The sequence below is a fragment of the Podarcis melisellensis genome (genome assembly GCF_964234715.1).
Source record: "Podarcis melisellensis genome assembly, chromosome: 12".
Taxonomy (NCBI): Eukaryota; Metazoa; Chordata; class Lepidosauria; order Squamata; family Lacertidae; genus Podarcis; species Podarcis melisellensis.
The window spans coordinates 34,529,485-34,551,947 of record NC_138544.1 but is presented as its reverse complement, the minus strand read 5'-3'; the positions used below and the strand labels follow the sequence as shown (position 1 = coordinate 34,551,947).

The 22,463-nt window shown below is 43.2% G+C and overlaps 1 protein-coding gene and 1 long non-coding RNA gene across 2 annotated transcripts in view; one reads left to right on the top strand and one right to left on the bottom strand.

The window, feature by feature from the left end:
* Window positions 1-22,463, bottom strand: part of LOC309353385 — a 307,936-nt gene that overhangs the window by 128,380 nt on the left and 157,093 nt on the right. The window contains exon 11 of the long non-coding RNA XR_014161767.1: window positions 2,015-2,169. This is a non-coding gene — a long non-coding RNA (uncharacterized lncRNA). The remainder of the gene's footprint in view (window positions 1-2,014; window positions 2,170-22,463) is intronic.
* FZD1 (frizzled class receptor 1) lies at window positions 7,553-12,000 on the top strand. The gene has a single exon (XM_081882895.1). The coding sequence runs from the start codon at window positions 8,322-8,324 to the stop codon at window positions 10,101-10,103; it is 1,782 nt and encodes a 593-aa protein (XP_081739021.1). The 5' UTR covers window positions 7,553-8,321; the 3' UTR covers window positions 10,104-12,000.

Sequence of the window (22,463 nt, the reverse complement as noted above, 5' to 3'; positions counted from 1 at the left end):
TGTCCAATCAAATGCAAAAACTACTGCCGTAAACCTGATTTCTAGGGCAACTATATATTTTTTTCCTTTGGCTCTCTCTTTTTGCCACATGCATTTCTCCGTGTACATTTGCAGATATATCACAACAGTTGGTTTGCACTACTTGCTCAAGGGGTGTGCCTTGGTGGAAAAAAGTAAGCTATGAGGCCCACCTAGCAACACAGCATCCTCCTCTCTGATCAATGGGGATCACTACCAGCATCTACACCACCTTGAGGTGGATTGCAATAGGCAGTATATAAAAATCCTTGTAAATAAACAAAAGTAAATAAAACTCATGGTATGCATCACGGTTTATTTATCCAAGCCAAACGACAAGAACACCCCTCCCCCAAAATTAGAATCATAAGGGATCAAAAGCACAGAACCATCCACAAGCCAGCCAGCCTGGTTTCCCCACCCCCAGTCTCACGTCAATCCAAACCACAGTACACCATCATGGCCGAGATTTAGAGTACTATGTTAGGCATTATTTTTTTTTGTCCAGTGGAACTTTGGATATGATACTCGACCACATGGAGGGTGCTTTGGGGAGCAGCTTGTGGCATTGGGGAGGAGGGTGTCTGCCATTCAAAATGGGTAAGTAAAAAATCCCATTGAGCATGCCCACAACCACTGGGCGCATCTAAGGTAGCTCTTGGAGACCCCAGTCAATGTGCTGCACAAGATTATTTGAAGAGAAAGAGTGCAGGAAAAGCCAAGAGCAATACAGTAAGAGAAGGTCAAATGAAGGTCACTAGTCAAATGGGCCTTTGTAATTAATCAGATCTGGAGTACGACTTGTTTCTAAGTATCAATGAACCTCATAACACACACACACACACACACACACACCACTATTTTTCAAGAAAAAGAGGTGCCGGAACTCACCAAGAACACCACCCACATTTTCTTAGAATGACAATGGTGCCCCACTTGAGAGGTGCAGGAACTCACCTGAGAGGTGCCAGAAATGAGTTCAGGTGAGTTTATAAAAAGCTGTGTGATTGTTTGTGACTCTGGGATTTTGATTCCTTTGGGTGATAGATAGTGCTGATAACTGAGGATGACTGTATGAGCAGAATCCATTGGAAGCAAAGATGCAACAGATATCCAGAAAACATGTATCTCTCCACCATCACCACCTCCTACAAGGTTGCATACCTGTTTCTGGCTAATTCTAGGTAAAAAACTGTGCAAACTTCAAAGCTGCTGTATCACACTACCACAGGGCTCCACGGCTGCAGGTAAATGGCCGTTTCCACGAAACGTAGTTCTGGTCCTATCCTTCCTTTACACATTTCATTTACCTGCCCTGAGGTTTTAGGCTGCCCTATCCTGTATTGTTTAAAATATTTGTTTTATTTTAAACTATACCTGGTTTTAATCTGTATCACTGAAAACCATTTTGGGACCTTTAGCGAAAAGTGATCTAAAGATCTAATACGTGAATAAAATAAATAAAAATGTAGTGAGAATGTGTGGTGAGGATTTTCAGATCCCTGAACCATGTCAAGTCACCATGGTCAAGCTGGCTAAACTCACAACAACAACAGCAACAACAACAACACCTAGCAAATGCCTGAGAAAACATTTAAAAAACTAAATGCTTTTAGTTGGCACTGAATTATATAAGAGTCGGTCACCCTAAATTCCAGAGGCTGGGTGCCACAAATGTAAAGGCCCTGCTGCAACCTTACCTCATTATATTAATTTACTGTATTTTTGAAATGGTCACTTATTGGCTAGCTTCTAATTCAGCACTAATTCCTGGAATCCTTGCCGAGTTCTGATTTTTTTTACTCTGTGAAGTATTTTAACATCCGTCACAACCAGCACAGTCCCATTGTCCACCTCACACCAACCCCCAAACAAGAAGGGAGTCAGCAGCACCTTAATTCATCTTGTTTATACATCTTCCATCTCCCCTCAAAGACAGCCCTTGATGATTGTTTTGACACATTCCTTAGAGTAGATAGTAGAATAGAAGTATTACCTTGGCAGGCTGCAGGCCAAACTCTTGTTCAAATTCTTCTAGCTGAAAAGCTCCCCTTCTTAAACTCCACTTTTTCAATTCATCGTCTTGAATACAGAGCTAGGCACTTCATCTCAGTGTGTAGCAAGACTTGGTCTTTGTGTCTTTAAGTCACACTAAGCGAGAGAAAAAGAAAGAAGGAAAGAGAAAAAGAAAGAAGGCCTTAATGATACTGTTCCATCATGCTAAGCACACACTGTAACAATCCTAGATGCCCATTTCCTTCAGACCTGAGTCAACGCGACCAGATATATCTGGTTCACACTTCATTCTAAATTACACAAGGTTTTTCAAATCAGTCTAGATTTTTATTTTGATTGTAATTTTCAAATTGTCCTATCACAAACTTTTAGGGTGATCTGTAACAAAGGACAAAGTCCCTGCTCTCCACCAATCAATGTCAAGCACTTAAACAAAAAACAAAAAACTTATACCATTCATCAATCTTATTATGTGTCTGCTCCAACAGTAGCTGCAATGTAAGGAACTGATTTGGAGACAAAATCTTTTGTACAAAGCCATCCATGACTTTATGAGCAAGTTTTGAACCCACATCCAATCTCAGTACTGTATTTATTACACTTTAGTTCTACCTTTTGTTCAAGAAACTCAGGGCATCATACATGTACCTGCTTCATTTAATCCATACAACCCTGTAAACCTGGTTAGGGTGAGAAAAAGAGAAGGACCCAGTGAGGGTTGACTGAGTGGATTTGAAGCCACATATCCCTGATCTAAGATTCTATCCTGCATTGGCTCTCCTTGGACCAAACGTCAGCTCTGTTAACCAAGTTTCTGTCCATTTTTAAAATATGGTGTTCCTCTTGTTTAGCAGAAGTGTTAAGAATTAATTTAGTAACCTGAATTTGTAATTCCACAAAGCAAACAAAGTGTTCCCATTGTACTATGAACAGTATAGTTAGGACCATACCAGTGTAGGATTGCCATCCAGTACCTTGAAATTGTAGTGAGTTATAAGAAAAGTTTTAAAAGTTTATTTAACCCCAGCAATGATTAATTATTGTTGTGAACCATTTAAGCCGCCCCATGTTTGCAAACAATGTCTGCTATCTCCCCTGTTGTGAAAATGATGTTTGCTGAGGTGGTCTAAACTCATGAGTGTTATTTTTAAAATATTCAGATATAAATCTGAAAAAGCGCTATTGTTTAAGGAAGAATTAAGTTGCTCAAAAAGCAGATTTAGAAATAACTTCCATTTGCAGGTGTTGCAACACACACATGAGGCTCCTCAATAAATCATTACTTTTCCATTCATTTCAATGGCTACATACTAAAAGGAAGTAGATAGTCATAAACTTTTTTCACATATTAGAATGACTGAGGCAAACCCACATGTGCAATGGAATTTGTGCAAATCTGATTGTATATGTATCTGATTAATTGTGGGTGAAAATTAAAAGGGGAGAATGAGCAGAGCAATCATATGAATATCTACTCAGTAGTAAGCCACATGGAGCTTATTCCCAGGTGTGCAGGACTACAGTCTAGCTCTTCCATTCTAAACACATCTACTAGAGAGTCGGTCCCACTGAATGTCATGAAACTTGCTTTTGAGTAAACATGCATGAGATTGCCCTGTTGGAAGGAGAGCTGGCCCAAAAGAATATCAGCAATAATTACATACAATATATGTATACTATATCTGAAAGAGATCCAGCAAGCCTTTAAATATATTCATTTTCTCAACATAGAATGTCCTGCACTGTGAATTTTCAAGTACCCAGGAGTTAGTGTATTACAGATTTTTTATTATTTAAAAAACCAGATAAACTAGATAGGTAATGATATGCTATTTCAAAAAGATGCCTTTCTTCCTCTATTCATTATAACTAGATGTTGGTAGTAACTTTTTTGAATGTGGGACAGCACTGCTGGGAGAAAGGAAGTGGCCTAAATATTTAGTCTGAGATCTGTCTGTAAGACAGAAAAAAATGTTCTAGCTATTGACTGCAACAGAGTCAAAACAGAAGCTGGAAGACATTCTCTCCTAAAAGACTTGATTCCAGCTTGTTTCGTTTCTGTGCGAGACAGGCTGCAATCCTACATGCACATACCTGGGAGTAAGTGCCACTGAACTCACTAGGACTTCTGAGTGAGTAGACAACCCGAGGAACCTGTGGTGCACAAGCTACAAATTAATTTTCAAAGCAGGACGTAAAATCCTAGGTTCCTTTATCCAACTTATGTAGCAGCACATTTTACTGGGGTGTATGTTTTTGTTCAGATTTCACTTGGGAGTTGGTTTCTGTGAGCAAATGGAAAGAGTTTGAACTTAAGGGGAAACTTATGGTGTGATGGGGAAGTAAATGAAAGTTGAAATGGAATTATGTGTAATTCCAAGGAGTGCCTTGGAAAACAGCCCAGTAAACATGTATAGGATTCCACTGTAAACGTATGAGGGTCAAAATTAAATGTGGCTTCCTGTTTGTGGAATGCTATCCCCAGGGAGGTTCATCTTCAGACACCAGCAAAAAACAGACCTCTTCAACTAGGCCTTTGGCTGATTGGTTTTCTATAGCCTTTAAAATGTGTTTGTGGAAGGGAGCAGTTAATGTTTTAACTATTTATTTCGTGCTTCTATCCTGTATTTTTATCCTGTGAACCACCCTGAGATATTTGGATGAAGTGCAGTATATAGATCTAAAAATAAATAAAGGACGAGTTGGGATACAAGTTAGGAAAGTCCCAGCTTTTGGAACCATTGGAACTACCTCCCAAGGAATCTTATTTGGATCTCTCTTTTTTTTTGGATGAAATTGGTCAGATGGTTACAGGTTTTCCATGAGGACTAGGAACTTCACCCCCACCCTTATTTCCTTTTTATGAAAATTGATATTTTCAGGATGCTGCTCCAGTTGTTAAAGTCACATGTCCTCCTCTCCCGTGGCATAACCAGAGTTATGCTTCTATCTGCAGTCTTTGTTTAATCTCCCCAACTGTTACTGCCCAGCAGACTACACTCCTCAAACTACGCCTTCTGGCCAACTGGGTGGAGTCTTGCTACAATCCGATGACCTGTTTAGGGAGGGAGATGGCTCAACTGTTTCTCTCTACACCTTGATTCATACAATTCACTACCATATTCCAGAAGGGAAGGCTAGATCAGCAGGTGTGTTTTGGTTTATGAGGCAATGCATTTGGGTGGAGCAGTGAAGTTGTCAAAAGTGTGAAGTGGGAGGTTAGAAAGTCCTAGGCGATAATAAGAGTGACCACCAAGTATGGCCATTGTAAATATTGTTTAGATTATATGTGTGTGAAACACTAAGTTTACAAAGTGATATTACACATCTATGTACTGAAAGGTGGAAGGTGGGAAAGTGACAGAGAGAGATTCTTAGTACTTGCTTCTATAGGAACCAGCATTAGTATGGAAACAACCTTGATTGTGTAACACTGGTTCCCAGCCCAGCTTCTTTGCTACCAGTTATTCTGAGTTCATCTTTTGTCCTTGGCATATCCTCCCTCCCATCCCAAAAGTTTGAACTTGTCATGGAAACCTTAGAGGACCCAGCAGTCAGGAAGCTAGATAATGCCATTTGTATACCGCTTCCCACAACAGCAGTGGAAACGCAAATGGAAGTGTGTAAACAGGCTTACAGCCACATTTACCCAGTGAAGTCATCAGATGATCCCCACACATGTGCTAGCCCCGCCCCATGTGCAAAAGCCATGACTTCATTCAACTTGTTTATATGTTCAGTCAGCATGTGAAGGGGCTCTACATGTGTACCCCCTCCCCCACTGCAAAGGTGCCACCTGATTGGCCCAGGATTCCTCCTTATGTCGACAAAGCCCCTTCACAGGCTGGCTAAGCACAAGGGCAACAAAGGGGCATGGCTGCTGTACACATGGGCAATGGTGGCATGAATTGCCTGAACCTTCCTATTGTCTCTAACAAGAACAACAACAACAGGAAAGTCCTGATTCCAGCTAAACACAACTAAGTCCGGTGCCACCTAGTGACTAAACATAATGACAATTTGTCCTCCTTGTAGCATTACAGAGACTTGCTGCATTAGCCTGAAGTCCCAATTCTTGCACTTATTTGTGGGTGAGGGATGTATTTTTGAAGCCAAAGCTAAAACTACCTCTAATTTTTGGCTGACAGATCAAACACAGTGAGATCTGTCTCTCCTTCAGCTATGAATTCATTTCTTTTGCTGTTTCTGCCTAACCTCACACTTGGAAGTGATCAAACACGAGCAAGATACTATTCAGTGGGCACAGCACCACCTAACTCTAGTAAAAGTAACCGGAGTACCTTGAGTACCTTGGGAAGTTATGCATTCATGCAGCACAGAGTTAAACTATGAGACTCATTTTTAGTCGAGTCAGTGATGGCCACCAGCTTGCATGGCTTTAAAAGAATACTACTATATTGGACAAATTCATGGAGGATAAGGCTTTCACTGGCTACGAGGCATGGTAGCTATGCTCTGCATCCACAGAGGTGGTAATGCAGCATTACCAATGACCAGTTACTAATGCTTCAGAATATCAGTGTCTAGGAACCACAGGAGGGAAGAATGCTCTTGTGCTCAGGTTTTGCTGCCGATATCCCAGAGGTATGTATGGTCACTGGGAGAACAGGATGCTGGACTCGGACAGATCTACTATGAAACTAATGAAGCCTAAGGTTCAGGACCCTTAATCCCAGAGGGGCTCCAAAGGTGATTTTAGTCCTCATTGCTTAACATTTTTGGGTCTAATACACCCACAGTTTGTGTCAAACAATTCAAACTGGGGTGTTTTTTGCTTTTGTTTTTTTACTGTATTTCAACTATCCCAAAGTTAGAGAGTCAGTAATGGTGATCTGTCATGGAACAACCCTACTGAAGAAGACACCAGTGGTTACCCAGACCTTGTTGCTGGTTGAGAAGTGGCCTGGTTACAGTTCAAGCTTCAAGGCCCCCAAAATGTAGATTCACTGCTGGCTGGAATAAATGGGCCACTGGAATAAAGGTTCTTCTCATGTTCACATGTTTATTTGAAAGCCAGCCACACTCAATTCCACCCAGGTAATGGGTCACAAAAGTTGGTCCTGGTTTTTTATTTTGGTTTGGTTTTCAAATCCTTTGAGATATTTGCCCAATTTCACCTCCCAGCCTGACATCAGTCCCTCCAGCAATGATGTGTTTTGTAAGTTCTCGGATGGATGGGTGGAGGGAGGGAGGGAACAGCTGTCATTTTAAATGTTAATTTCTGGGAAGAAACTGACTTAATGTTTGCTTCATTTAAAAAAAAAAATACATAATCGTTTCATGTCGACTTTACAAGTGTGTTTAAGGGCGGGAGGCTGGGAAGCGATCGCTGAGTAAGGCGCGCCAAGAGGCCGCCTCTAAAGACTTCCCTGCGTCAGGTTACAATCATTTCAAGTGAAGAGTTTTGGGTGGTTGAGGGTTTTGTCGTTTTTATTTTATTGAAAGCTGCTCAGCAAACGAGCGTCTACCTCCAAGTTGCGATGCTCTAAAACTTTGCTCTAATTCACAAACATACGTCCTTGCCTTAAGTCTTCTCCTGCCCTCCCTTTTTGCATTTTATTAAAATGCGAACCACCGAATTTTTAGGCGTAGAAAGAGGAAGAAAGCAATTGTCTGCTCCCTCCTATTCATTAGCTGCTCACACAGCATATGGGTCTATTCTTCTTTTTAAGGCAAAACCCACCAAGCCTGGCCTCCTCCCCCTCCCCCTCGTGTCCTGGAGGAGAAGTTGGAGGAGGAGCGAGGCGGGAGGGAGGGCGGAGAGAGAGAAACCGTATCGGGCGACCTCCGCCTCCTCCTGCGCTTGGAAGCGGGGAGTGATGTTGGGCGACGGTCCCTGACGCAGGGAAAACTTAGGCGTCGGTTTCAAGGCTCCTCCCTTCTGGTGAAAGGCAGACTGCGGGGCGCCTGGAAACCGGTTCGAGGGAGAGAGGGCTTGAGGGATTGCCACAAATGGTCAGGCGGCAGCGGTGGCGGAGAAAGAAGAAGAAAAGGCGGCGGTAGCAGCAGCAGCAAGAGCTGGAGCTGGCGCGCTCTGCCTGGCAGGCGAGAGAGAGAGAGAGCAGAGCGCGCTGGCGGCGCGGCGGAGGGACGTGCTCGCGGGGTGGCCCTCGCCGTCCTCCTCTTCCTTGCAGCCTCCCCTGCAGGAGGCTCAAGTTTGACCTGGCAGGAGAGGAGGTGAAAGGCGGCGGCAGAAGCAGCAGCAGGAGGGACCTGGACAGGGAGGCGGCGGCGGCAGGAGCAGCAGCCAGAGGACCCGGCGAAGTATGGCAGAGAAGTGGACTCGGCAAGTTTGCAGCGGGGCCGAGGCGGAGAGGGGCAGCCGGGCCGGCGCTCTCTCCCCGCCGCTGCTGCTGCTGCTACTGCTGCTGTGCACGGAGGCGCCGATGCTTCCCGCTCTGGGGCAGCAGCAGCAGTACAACGGCGAGCGGGGCATCTCGGTACCGGACCACGGCTACTGCCAGCCCATCACCATCCCCCTGTGCACGGACATCGCGTACAACCAGACCATCATGCCCAACTTGCTGGGCCACACCAACCAGGAGGACGCGGGCCTGGAGGTGCACCAGTTCTACCCGCTCGTCAAGGTGCAGTGCTCGGCCGAGCTCAAGTTCTTCCTGTGCTCCATGTACGCGCCCGTGTGCACAGTGCTGGAGCAGGCGCTGCCGCCCTGCCGCTCCCTGTGCGAGCGGGCGCGCCAGGGCTGCGAGGCGCTCATGAACAAGTTCGGCTTCCAGTGGCCCGACACGCTGCGCTGCGAGAAGTTCCCCGTGCACGGCGCCGAAGAGCTCTGCGTGGGCCAAAACACCTCCGAGCGCGGCACGCCCACGCCCTCGCTGGGACCCGAGTTCTGGACCAGCAACCCGCAGCTGCGGCCCGGCGGCGGCGGCGTGGCAGGAGGCGGGGGCGGAGGGAGCCACCTGGCGGAGCGGGCGGGCAGGTTCACCTGCCCCCGGGTGCTCAAGGTGCCCTCCTACCTCAACTACCGCTTCCTGGGCGAGAAGGATTGCGGGGCGCCCTGCGAGTCCGGGCGCCCCTACGGGCTCATGTACTTCGGGCAGGAGGAGCTGCGCTTCTCCCGCACCTGGATTGGCATCTGGTCGGTGCTGTGCTGCGCCTCCACCCTCTTCACCGTGCTGACCTACCTGGTGGACATGAAGCGCTTCAGCTACCCAGAGAGACCCATCATCTTCCTCTCCGGCTGCTACACGGCGGTGGCGGTGGCCTACATTGCAGGGTTCCTGCTGGAGGAGAAGGTGGTGTGCAACGAGCGCTTCTCCGATGATGGCTCGCGGACGGTGGCGCAGGGCACGAAGCGGGAAGGGTGCACCATTCTCTTCATGATGCTCTACTTCTTTGGCATGGCCAGCTCCATCTGGTGGGTGATCCTCTCCCTCACCTGGTTCCTGGCGGCTGGCATGAAGTGGGGCCATGAAGCCATCGAGGCCAACTCCCAGTACTTCCACCTGGCTGCTTGGGCTGTGCCCGCTATCAAAACCATCACCATCTTGGCTCTGGGGCAGGTGGATGGGGATGTGCTGAGTGGCGTCTGCTTTGTGGGCATCAACAATGTGGATGCCCTGCGGGGCTTTGTGCTGGCTCCTTTGTTTGTTTACTTGTTCATTGGCACTTCTTTCCTCCTGGCTGGATTTGTCTCCCTTTTCAGAATCCGGACCATCATGAAACACGACGGTACCAAGACAGAGAAGCTGGAAAAGCTGATGGTTAGGATAGGGATCTTCAGCGTCCTGTACACAGTGCCTGCTACCATAGTCATTGCCTGCTATTTTTACGAGCAAGCGTTTAGGGAACAGTGGGAAAGGAGTTGGTTTGCTCAAAGCTGCAAGAGCTATGCCATCCCTTGCCCCAGTAACCACCACCACCCGCCCATGAGTCCTGACTTCACCGTCTTTATGATCAAGTATCTCATGACTTTAATTGTAGGCATCACTTCTGGCTTTTGGATCTGGTCTGGGAAAACACTCAATTCCTGGAGGAAGTTCTATAGCAGACTCACCAACAGTAAGCAAGGGGAAACTACAGTGTGAAGCTCCCACACCAACCAGAGACACCTGGCAAAGGAACTTCCTCTCTGCTCACAGTCCCAGCCAGAAAGTAAAGTGGTCACATAGGTGCTGTCCAAAGTCTCATGACTTTTCTCTCCAGCCCACAGGGGACTGGATGTAAAGAGGTTGGTGCTGGTGGAGAAACATACCTTATTCCCCTTGCCTCTTGTCTTCTACTGGACTAAATTTTACTGTAAAGTTGGGAATGTGGATCTGAGGTTGTAAATAGCCTCTGTAAGATTTTGTAAGTATATTTGTATTTAAATTGCAAAGTTCTCACTTTTGTAATTATTTAGAACTTTTTTAACCAGTTTGCAGCCTTTCCTCCCTCCCTCCCTCTCCCTCTCTCTCTCTTTCTTTCTCTCTCTGAAGGAGAAAGAAAATCAATGTTCTTTATTTTATTTGCAAAGCTGATATCATAGGAACCAAAATGAGCCCAATAGCTTTCCTTTTCTCACCTCCCACCCCACACGTCATGGTAATAGTTGTGTGTCAAGCTGCTTAGGTCCAGGATTAAGGATAACTGATTCATAATTTGACATATGTTATAAATTGCCCCACTGATACCAGTAGAATTAATGGTTTCAGGAAAATTGTCTGGGTAGGCTGCACGGCTGACTTGATCTGCGCTGCAAGACAAATACAGACAGGGAGTGGAAAAGCCTTAACTCCCATCTCTGCTCAGCATGACCTGAAGGAATAAAGGAGCAAGCAGTTTTACCTGTTCCACCCCACCTGGGGAGGAGTATGGGAAAGGGAACTGCATGTTATTATTACCAAACTGTATTGCCTAGCCCTTGCCTAAGAAAACTTTCTCTCCACCACCAAACTCTTGGTGAGAAAGTTTCCTAAGCTCTGCCTAAAGGTGTGACCTGTTTTTAAGAAGGATGAAATTGAAAGGTTGGGAGTGATATTTTTCTCACCAGCTGCTCCTTTACACACATCTGACCATTTTAAAAAACTGCTAACTTTTCTCTTAACTTTGTTAATATATGGAATGGGCAGCCTGCTTTTTAAGCCTGCAAGAGGCAGCTTCTACTTTCTATGGAAATGCGGCCATTGGTTGTAATTGTTAATCTGTAGTGAGGATGAGGTGGTGCATTTTGATTGTGATTTTGACACTCCATTTCTTAATAGCCTGCTCTTTTGATAGATTTTTTTGTTCTGTTTAATGAGTTTGCTGGGAGAGAGCCATCAGGAAAAGTGCTATTGAGTCGATTTTTACAAACCTACTCAGTATGACCAAGAAGAAGGGGGGACATAAACCCAGTAAAAGATCTCTGCAGCTTGGATTATTCAGATTTTCATAGCATTTATAACACTGACATTTCATTTCTACATATCTTCATAACTGGTGGGTTTTAATTCCTTCTTGTTAGTAGGTGAATGAAAGGCATGGTGATTTATGCCGCCAAGAAAAATAGATTTCAGTTGAATGATAGGGTGTGAGACCCCAAAGAATCTACAAGCCTGATGTTTCAATATAGTAATTTATATGTAAAGCTAAAAGAGCCTGTGTATGATTGGTCTGTGTTCTCGCTGAACTGTTATGGCTCATATTTCCTTAACAGGCTTATGCAAGATGTGTCAATTTTAACTGGCAAACACCTTTTAATATTTAATCCTTTGTATAGCAGCAGACTTGCTGCTCTTCCGATTGTACTGTTTCAAACTTCTTTTTATATAAGCACCTGTCATAAATATTATCCATGACTTAACCTTACCCTAAAATGCATAGCTATGTGAATTTGGTATGCATTTCTTTCTGTTCACTATTGCAAGATCAACTATATTTATAGAGGAATAGAAGTTTATATATAAATATATATAAAATACATATTTTTAATTTCTTTGAAATAAATTGAGGTTTTGTACAAAATTGTCTTGTCCTTTTAACATTCTTCATCAAAATTTAAAATGCGCACCCTGTACTGTTTTAAAACTAAAGCTGTACGTGCTTTTCCCCCCCATCAAGAAAAACAGGCTACATTGTATACCTCTTTTCCTTTAATTTAAACCAGTCTTTAAATGTACATAAAACAGAAAGAACTACCTTTCCAATTCTAAAATTCTATAATTCTATAATGTGATCTGTGTACAGTTAATGAGGGGTAGAGCTGATGGTATAAAACTTGTTTCTTCTGTCACAGAAGATAAAAAGCTTATAAGTGTTTATTTCTTTAAAATACCAATTTGGTGCTCTTTTGTGGCATGCTTGCTCCTTTAACACCAATATATGAAAAATTTCACACTGCTCAAATTGCTTTTAGAATTTATGTTCACAGAATATCAACTTTAGGCAATGCATTTAGAATGCTTAAGTTGGCTACAACAGTAACATGGTTAAGGGTGAAGTGCCTATTTCTGTTCTTTGTAGGGGAGAAAATATCCTCTTTCGCAGTGGTTCATCAGTGATCAAAATACAGTATTTTGATCAAAATAAATATTTTAGTCTCCTAATGAAATAGCATTTTAAATAGCATTTACTGACTTTAGGAAATGTTATATATAACCAATAGTACTAAAAGAAAACCAAGTAAATGGCAAAGTATGTGATAACACAATGGTACAGAAATTTATAGAATATAGATCAGGATGGCACACAAACTTTAAAAACAAATATATATAATTTTGCAGTAGTTTAAGAGAATAAAAATGAAAACAGTTAAAAAATACCTTAAACATTTCAGCTCAAATTATGTAAGCAACCACACTTAATTGCATTTGATATGTAGTTCTGTTCTAATCAGATCAATTTTATAGTTCTGAATACATTAGGTATTTTTAATTGAACAATCATATTGAGACTAAATGCATATATGATGCATGGAATGAGAGAAGGCCGGGTCCATCTATTCTAAAAGGAATGACTATTGAGGTGTCTGGACCTTAAACTTCATTATCATTGAGTGACTTTCCAGTTAATGGTATTTGCTCAGTTTTTATTTTCTTTTGCACATTTGTGTACATGCTTTTCATGCACATCATGCCCCTCTCATGGCCTTGTTGAAGACGAAGACACAAGGCTGTCTTTCTACAACAATCCTAGGACTGAAAACAACCCCTATCTGCTGCCTTTAACACAACAGTAGCATAACCTGATTTTGTATGTAATCAATGTACTTCATACTAAGTAGAGCTCAGTTGAGGCTCTGCTTTTGTTGCCCCTCTACTGACAGCCACATTACAGCAGCCTAGGCATGGTGGGGTTGGCCACTGAGCCATAACATAACTGCTCCATTTCTTCTTCCTGCTTGCAGCACTGTACATAAGCTACTTCACTGTTTTGTCTTACGCTACACAGATTTGAATTTGTCACTATCCCAACAGTTTCAAACTTTCCAGTTACCATTTCATTTTCAAGTGAAACACACGCTGAAACATTTCCATACCAGTTTATCCCTGACCCTTCCCATGCCAACGGTTATGCATTTTGATATTTGAATATGCTTACAAAAAGAGCTGATATTTTCAATTAAAAGGAAGGCCACAATCCATCTAGTGCAGCATCCACTTATTTCACTTAACATTCACCCACTTCACCAACCTGATGCTCTCCAGATGTTCTGGACTGCAACTCACATCAGCCCTAGTCAATCCTTGCACTGATGGGAACTGTAGTCCAAAACATCTCAAGTGCACTAGATTGGTGAGGTCTGTCCTGTGCCTTGCTGCTGCCGACAATAAAATAGTGGCATAAGCACATGAGATGAGCTTGCTGAATCAGGCCAATGATCCATCTAGTCCAGTTCTCCCAGTGGCTGGCCAGATGCCTATGGGAAGCCTGCAAGTTGGACATGAATGCAACAGCACTCTGCCCACCTGCAATTCCCAGTAACTGGTATTCAGAGTCATATTGCCTCTTGACAGTGAAGGTGGAACATAGCTATCTGATAGGCATGATTCTATTTTCCCAGAAAGCTTCATTATGTTCAAAACAAGCATGCCAATTCCAAGACAATAATGCTATAGACTTTCATCCCTGCATTGAAGTGGGGGGTTTTTCTGAGTAAAGCTGCACAAGCCAAGTTTCACACAAAAAACAACACTATTTTCAATGTAATCCTAAGCATGCTTACTCTGAAAAAAGAGTTGTTGAACTAAATTGCGTTCAGAGGGCAATATGGACAGATTGAGCCCCTATGCACATCTAGAGATTGGAGCAACATTAAGGGCAGGAAAGAATCAGATCCTGTTGGCCCAAGTGCCATGTGAAGATAGAGCAGAAGGCCTGTGTTCTTACCACAAGTACAAGTGACATTCAAAAATATGGTGAAATAACAGGCCGCTATCCTATATCTACTTGAGAGTAAACTCCATTGCCCCCGACGCGACTTGCTTCTATGCAGACATGACAGGACTAAGCTGCTAATTACTCTAGCACCACATCACAATTCCTAACTCTACTTTCTCCACTGGACCACTAAAGGCACCACAACTGATGGATAACAACCATTGATTGCACTAAGGAGCACTATCTGACAGAGGTGCCTACTTGAACAAAATATTGGGAGGGCCCAGGTAAAAGCCCCACCCCACATAATTGATCATATGATATAGCACATGCACACCATTTGAATGGCAATGCCCATCAACTTTGGGAGGCCCCAGCCCCCCTCAAATATTTTAGGGGGGGCTGAAGGGACCTTGGCTCCTAGGAGTTGGCTCCTGTGCTAACTGAACATGCTAAGTAGCAACTTAGCATGCTTGGTTTACCTTATAAATTAAGGGACAATTCAAATATGATGGTCACTACATGGAGGCTCACTTATCCATGTAGCCACACCACTTTGCAGGTACAATATTTAAAAAGTTCTGGTCCATGTACTGATCAAAACCTGTGTAATTATATTATGCACAGCCACAGTGGAATCCTCCATGCAAAGATATGCAGGCTCAATGCTTTTTAATATTAAGGCCAGGTTGTACAGTAGTAATACATAGGTAACTAATCCCTTCTACCTGGTTGCTGTTGAAATTAAATCAAGTATTCCAAGAAGCATGGATAAGTCGATACATTAGTGCTTTAGATTGCTGCTTTTTTGCACTTTCCCTGTAATGCTGGAAGAGAAATTTAGATTGAGATGTACAAGCTTCAGATATACAAATCTGTACATTTGCATGGGGGATGTCCCAAAAGCTGAAGCACAAAGCTTCTGTATGCAACTTCATGGTTGTCCTTACTGTGTTATAAGAGAATGGCGACTGTGGCCTTGTTCGCACGTCACGACAAACCACAGTTAATGGTCATGATAAAACACAGTAAATAGTTTACCGTGAACGGTGTATTTTTCATTGTCTCCTCCCTGCTAGCATGCAAAGGAATCAAACCACAATCCCTGGCTTAGCATTACATAAAACCCCAAGATTGTGGCTTTGTTTCACTGCCAAAAAACATTGTCTTGTTTTTCAGGAATGAAATAAACCACAATCCCTGGTTCAGATGAAACATTAAGCCAGGGATTGCCATTTGCTTCTTCAGTGGTGGACTTTGGTATTATGGTGCCCTGTGCGAGGCCAAAATTTGGTGCACCCCCCCCCGTCATTGCACCGTGTTCCCAAAGCTGGGTAAGGAAGTGTCGGGTTTGGGGAAGAAGGCATGAGGGCTCTGGCAGGGTCCAAGAGCCATCCCACCATCTTCTCAAAGCTGGGAAAGTGCTGCCTGGGCTTTGGGAACGAGGCTGGTGGACTCCAGGACCTTGTCAGAGGTCAGAGTCTTGTGACTCCTTCCACCATTTTTCTTACTGGGCTTTGAGAAGGTGACCACTTGGCTCTGCACCCAATGTATGCACACTGCTTGGACAGCCCAAAATCCACCTCTGGTTTCTACTACTGTGTACTAGGAGGGGGAGTGAGGCAGATCAGAAGGTGTGGTCATAGTAAAGTATTAACCATGGTTTACTGTGACATGCAGGTAAGGCAATGGAATGCACAGTGACGTGTAGCTCTTTGTTTTTATTTAAACTCCAGCATCTACAAGGGCCTAGCTGAGGTTCCTTGCACTGTAGGAAAGTGTCACTGGTTTTTTAAAAATGAAGGCTACATTTAATAAAATGCATCCAGTGTGTGAAATACGTGGGACTTCAAGATTCTCATAGTTCATTTCAGGACAGAATGTCTTCTACCTGATGGCCTTACTTTCACAGTCTTAGAAACATGTAACCTGGCGAGTTCAAATGCTCACTCAGCCATGAAGTTGAATGGGTGACTTAGTGCCAGTCACTAACTCTCAGCCCAACCTGACTCACAGGGTTGTTGTGAAGGTAAAATATGGCGGGGAGAACCAAGTACGCCACTTTGACACCCCTGGAGGAAAAAGTGGCAATCAATCTGACTTGTTACCCTGTGAGCTTTCATAACCTTATAAAAGGTTATTGTACATTCAGCTCACCTGATTGAAGTACTGGCAGCCACTGTCATCCTTGGAGGGGGGGGGGCTTTTTGCCATAATATTTGCTTGCAAAGAAAGATACTAGCTTAAACCATAAAATGTAATTTGATCTGTTTCAAAGACATAAATTATCTGTGAGCAAATAAACAACAACAAAAAACCACCCCAATTTTACGAAGAACAACAAGGAAAAAAAAGATGCTTCATGGTAGGTGGTCTAAACGTGGTTATTCACAGCAATTTTCTCCAGTGCGATTGCTCTAAGCAGTAGAATTAAAATTATTATTGTAACAAAGAGCTACTGTGTTGGTGATAAAACCCATCAGCAATTCTGTCCAATTGCTATAAAAACAAATGGAAAGAGCAATCCATGCTCCAGGAACTTTCCGTTCATTTCAACAGGCTTCTGTAGAAGAATCATAGGATTTTATCCAGTATTAGTCCCACCCAGAGTTGAACTGTTGGAAATAATGGACATGACTAACTTAGGCCCCGTCATTTCAATGGGTCTCCTCTGAGTATAGCTTGGTTGGATGCCATCTACAGTCACAGTTTGAAGGAATCATCCCATCCAACCTAATACTCAATGCAGTATCTGCAGTACAGGATACAATACAGCATCCTTGATAGATGGGATGCCAAGCTTCTGTGTAAATACCTCCAGCAAAGGAGAACCCACCACATCCTGAGGCAGCTTGCTCCACTGTCTTTCTGTTAAGGATTTCCTCCTAAAGTTTTGCTGAACTTTCCCTTGCCTGCAGTTTTGACCCACAGATTTAAAGCCAGTGTGGTGCAGTGGTTAGAGTGTTGGACTAGGACTTGAGGGACCAGGGTTCAAATCCCTGCTCACCCAAGAAGATTGCAGGGTGACCTTGGGCCAGTCACTGCCCCTCAGGGCTGTTGTAGGGATTACCTGAGGAGTGAGAGAACCGTGAGCTCCTTGGGAGAAAAAGTGGAAATGGAAATTGCAGAATGCACAAAAAGTACACATTTGCTACAAGATAGATGCACAACTTTAGGTTCCCGAGTATGCTAAAGCGATCCAATCACTCATTCAATCAATAATAGTCCAGCCCTCTGGAGCAACAAGAAAAAGTCTGCTCTGTCACTTGTGTGACAGCCCTTCAGATATTCCAGGACTGTTTTATGTCTCCCCTTAATGTCTCCTTTTTCCACTAAAACCTTGCTCTTTCAATGATTCCTATTAAGACTTGGCTTCTGGGCCCTCAACAATGGGGTCACCTTCCTCTAAACATGCTCCAGGTTGCCAATGTCCTTCTCATAAAGTGGCTGGACTTGGTACTCCAGCTGCAGCCCCAACTAGTGCAGAATAAAGTGGAAGTGTTTTTATTTCATTATATTATTTAACAAAAAATATAATACCTCTTAATTGCAGTGAAACCTTTAAGTGGTTTACAATATAATATTCAACTAATAAAAAGCATTTGAAAACATTTAAAAATAATTAAAATGAACATCAAAAGAGATTAAAGCACATCTACATGTCTGGATAGGCTTGCCTAAGCAAAAATGATCTAAGCAGGTGCCAGAAATAAGGTGCAGTGCAGTTACAGCAAAGGCACCTGCCTATTGTCAATAGGCAGGGTGTTCCGAGTGTAAATACATTAAAAGATCAATTTATTACAACTGCAGGATAAGTACTAAGTGTCACCTGTAACTGTGCCAGCTTCCTGTGACCTAGATTTTAAACATCTGCCATGTTCTGCCTTAGTTACCTCTCTTCTAAAATTAAAAACAATAAAATGTTTTAACCTTTTTCATAGGCTCTAGATTAGATCATTTTCAGCTGCTGCCTTCTGTGTTCCCTCCACAAAGGTATGAAATAATTTTTGAGATGATGTGGCCAGAACTCTATATATAGTATTCGAATGGTGGTGACACCATGATTTTTTATATCTACATTTTTTTATACTGACAGGGTTATTTCCACTCTTTCTCCTAATAACCTGTAAGCATGGAACATGGCCTTTTACTGCTACCAGTTGACATTTTCACTGTGCTCTCTGCTGTAACCCCTAAATCTCTTTCCTGATTAGTTGCTGCCAGTTCAGATCCCATCTATCTATATATGAAGCTTGAAATCTTTTTTTCGTGCTTTGCTTTACACTTATTTACACAGAGCCTCATTTGCCTTAATTAAAACAATAACAACTTCAAGAGATCCTCTTTGGAGTTCTGTGCAGCCTTGAATAGCTTTGTGTCATCTGCAGGCCTGGCTACCTCACTAATTGCTGGTGACACCGGATAATTTTTGAACCAATTTAACAGTCCTGGTCCCAATACAGATTATTTTATGATCCTCTTGAAAACATATTATTATGGTAACATGCTTTGCCCATGAACATCTCAATTTTGGGGGGAGGAATAGGAGCTATGCTACATTAAGCACACATGCAAACCTGCCCTCTAGGAACAGAGTCCTTGGAGTGCTGCATTCACTTGCCAGCATACACAATCCTCCTATACACAGCTGATCTTGAGTTAATGCTAATCAGTACACTGTAAGCAAAGAGAGAGATTATCCAGTTGCTCAGAGTCAAATAGTGCTAAGTATTGCTGATAAAGCAGCTCTTTATGGAATGATTTTAGATTAGAAATGGGGTGGGGAGAACCATCAATAAATTTTTCTCCCTGGAAAACTGGAGTGTAATCAACCAGCGTGTAAATGCTACTATAGTAACCAGACAACGAGGTTCTTTTTTCAAGGTGAAACTGAACTGAGTTTCCAAGTCCTACAAAACATTACATAATATCCTTAAATATGTTATTTTGGGTGTGATCTAGTCCCAGAATTATGCTGCCTGGGGACTTTTAAGATTCAGGGAAAGCCTAGCTGTGCTGGAGGGGTGCATCATATTGATATGCAGGCAAAACACTCCCAATATACTTGCCAAAGCTCTAACACTCTTGCTCTCAGTGGTAAGGAGCACAGGGGAGGCACCCATCATTTCCACATCAGAGGCAAAGTCTCGGTGGGCAAAGGCCAAGCACATCACTCCAACCACCATTAGCCAAATGCTCATGAGCACTTATGCCATCCAGAATTGCAGCCCGGATGCACAAAGCAGAGCAAACAAGACACCATCTACAACCAACTTAGTTACAAGAAGGAGGAGGAAGCATACTCACTGGCACTACTGTTTCTCCCTCACCGTCCCAGCAGACTCCCATACACCTACAAGCTTCATGGCAGATAGCAACACTTTCCTGTTGCAAAACATGCATGACCAGCCCAAGAAAACTTGATGCCGAAGGAAAACACCATGTGGATATATTTTTGCATCAACCAATCCACTTATGTGGAAGTAGTTGTAGCCACTCACATGGTTTATCACCTTTTAAAGCTGCCACAATCATGCAATTAGTCACACCTGGTACAACAGCCAGGCTAAACTTAGGAACAAATGAGATGCAATGCTATTCAGGCCATTAGCAATTGTATGGATAGCTGTAAATCACAGGGGTGGGGCGGATCAGGATCCTGCGATGGAAATAAGGGGGTTTCAACCTCCCTGCTGTGGTTTGGATTGGGGGTGCTCTACCTGCTCTTTGCACTGGACAAAAAATAATAATAGAGAGTCATAGGGAGTAGGGAAGTTTAGGGTTAAATGGTAGAAAATTGATAAAATATTTAAGATGACCCTCTGTAGCACCTCAATAACTTAGTGGCCTTTCCTGCATCCATTCCTCACCCTTCCTAAATGAGCAACCAAGGTTGACCTTTGCGAACCTTGTTTCATCCCTGCCAACATCTGGGTGCAATGTAGGCAACTGTGTCAATTTCACAAGCAAAGACTAACAAAGGCTGGGTCTTGGGCCTTACTGTAGGCTCCTACTGCTCTGTATTGAGTAGGTGGTGGCTGCTAACTAGCCATTGGACTATTCAGTTCTGCATTTAACACCATCATCAAAGCTGGGGCATTTGGGTGTCTAGGTAAGCTGTTCATTTTAGTGACTTCCCTGGGAGTGTGCCTGGGTACAGAGAATGGTAAGGACTCTCTTAAGGATACGTCATGCTCCTATTTACTCATTCATTCTGTAGTTCAGGGGTAGGAAACTTGTGACCCTCCAGATACTGGACCACAGCTCCCATCAGCCCCAGCCAATGGGAATGATGGGAGTTGCAGTATAGCAATTTCTGGAGGCTCAAGTAGTTCCCCATTCCTGCACTAAAAAAACACAAAGGGGGGGGGGGTCCAATGTAATTCTTATCAGGCGCGTCTCATTCTAAATTGTTCTTGGCAAATTATCCTTTTCTACATGGAAACGAACCCATGTCGAAGAAGGCATAAAACACGCACTTTGGCTTTCCCCCCTCTTGTTCTTTGGTGATGATGTTTTAGTCTTCTTAACACACTATTATTTGTCAAGCTGCTCGCAAGATCCTGGAAAATCTCCAAAATGTATGTTGAGCCAGGCGATAATAGCATAGCTTTGGCACATACACTTACAGAAGTCTGTCATCATGGCAGAATCCCCCCAAATATTTAACATTGATTTCCCAGAATTCGTGATTAGCAGATGGGTCCAGAGGAACAAAGCAAACATTACTCTTCCTATGAAATGGAAAGTGGTGTGTGAGTGTGTGTGTGAAGATTTAAAACCCTCTTAGATAATTCACCAAATCTTGATTTCACAGTGACCATATAGTCACCCCCATGTTTGAAAAGGTTGTGTGAATGTGACCACCCATACTTAGCTTGTGTCTTGAATTCCGAAGCTAACCTGTCAGATCTATTTTTAAAAGAAGCCACGTTTGTGCCTCTACAATTCCCTAACGACTGGTGTGAGTGTAAATATCCTTCCATCATATGCTGCAAAGCCGTTATTAAAATACATCTGAATACTCTTTCAAAGCTGTTTTTCCCCGCCCCTCTACAGCAGTTCTGTAAATAGTCTTTCTCTGAAGTGTTAGCATTTTATTGAAGTCGAGCTTGTATTGCTAAGGGGGATGAGAGGAGGTGCTTCTTGGGATATTAATTTTGTTGCAGCATTTTGGGTTTATTTATCATCCTGTTTATATGTCACACTTTTAGTTTATGGTTATGTTTTGCTTATTGGAACTGCCCAGAGCCCTGGAGTTAGAGACGTGCTGGACTGGTGGGCAAGTATTAATAAGGAGAGAACAACACATAGAAGGAATCTTTTATAGTAATTCCCGTCTAAGCTATGACTGCATACACATCACACAGAGATTTCTAGAACTAGAACTGTTTCTTAGTGTGATTAATCAATCTCTTCAGTGCTTAAAAACAGCAACGCCCAGATTTCAGATTAACCGAAAAGGAAATAATATAATTTCCATTTACCACGCATCTCATGAAATGCTGACACCATCCATTGCTATCTTTTTCAAATGAATGCATCAGACGTTGATTGAACAGCCATGCTTTGTTGGTGCTGCAAAGCGGTTGGACTGCTAACATGCACCAAACACGTACCCTCCAACATTTCTCCAATGAAAATAGAGACATCCTATTCCATAATGATAACTTTACTATTTACACCTCACACAACTTGCTGTGTTGCCCCAGCCACTCTGAACAGCTTCCAATCTATATATAAAAACATAAGGAAACATTAAACATTTTTAATAAAAAACTTCCCTATACAGGATTGCCTTCAGACAGCTCAGGGTTCGGATAACTCCATACCCTCCAACATTTCTCCACTGAAAATAGGGACAACCTAAGGAAAAGTGGGACATTCTGGGGTCAAATCAGACTGGGATGGCTTCTCTAAATCAGAGAAGTCCTTGGAAAATAGGGACCCCTGGAGGGTCTGGAAACATATAAGCAAAAATAGGCACCCTTTTCCTCCAAGTGCTCTTCTCTGCGAGAGTTGGTTCCTCTGATGCTGGGAGAGGAGTGACAGACTGGGCCATGCTGGGGGTGCCTGCTTCAGGCCCCCTCAAAAATCTGTGCCTGAGG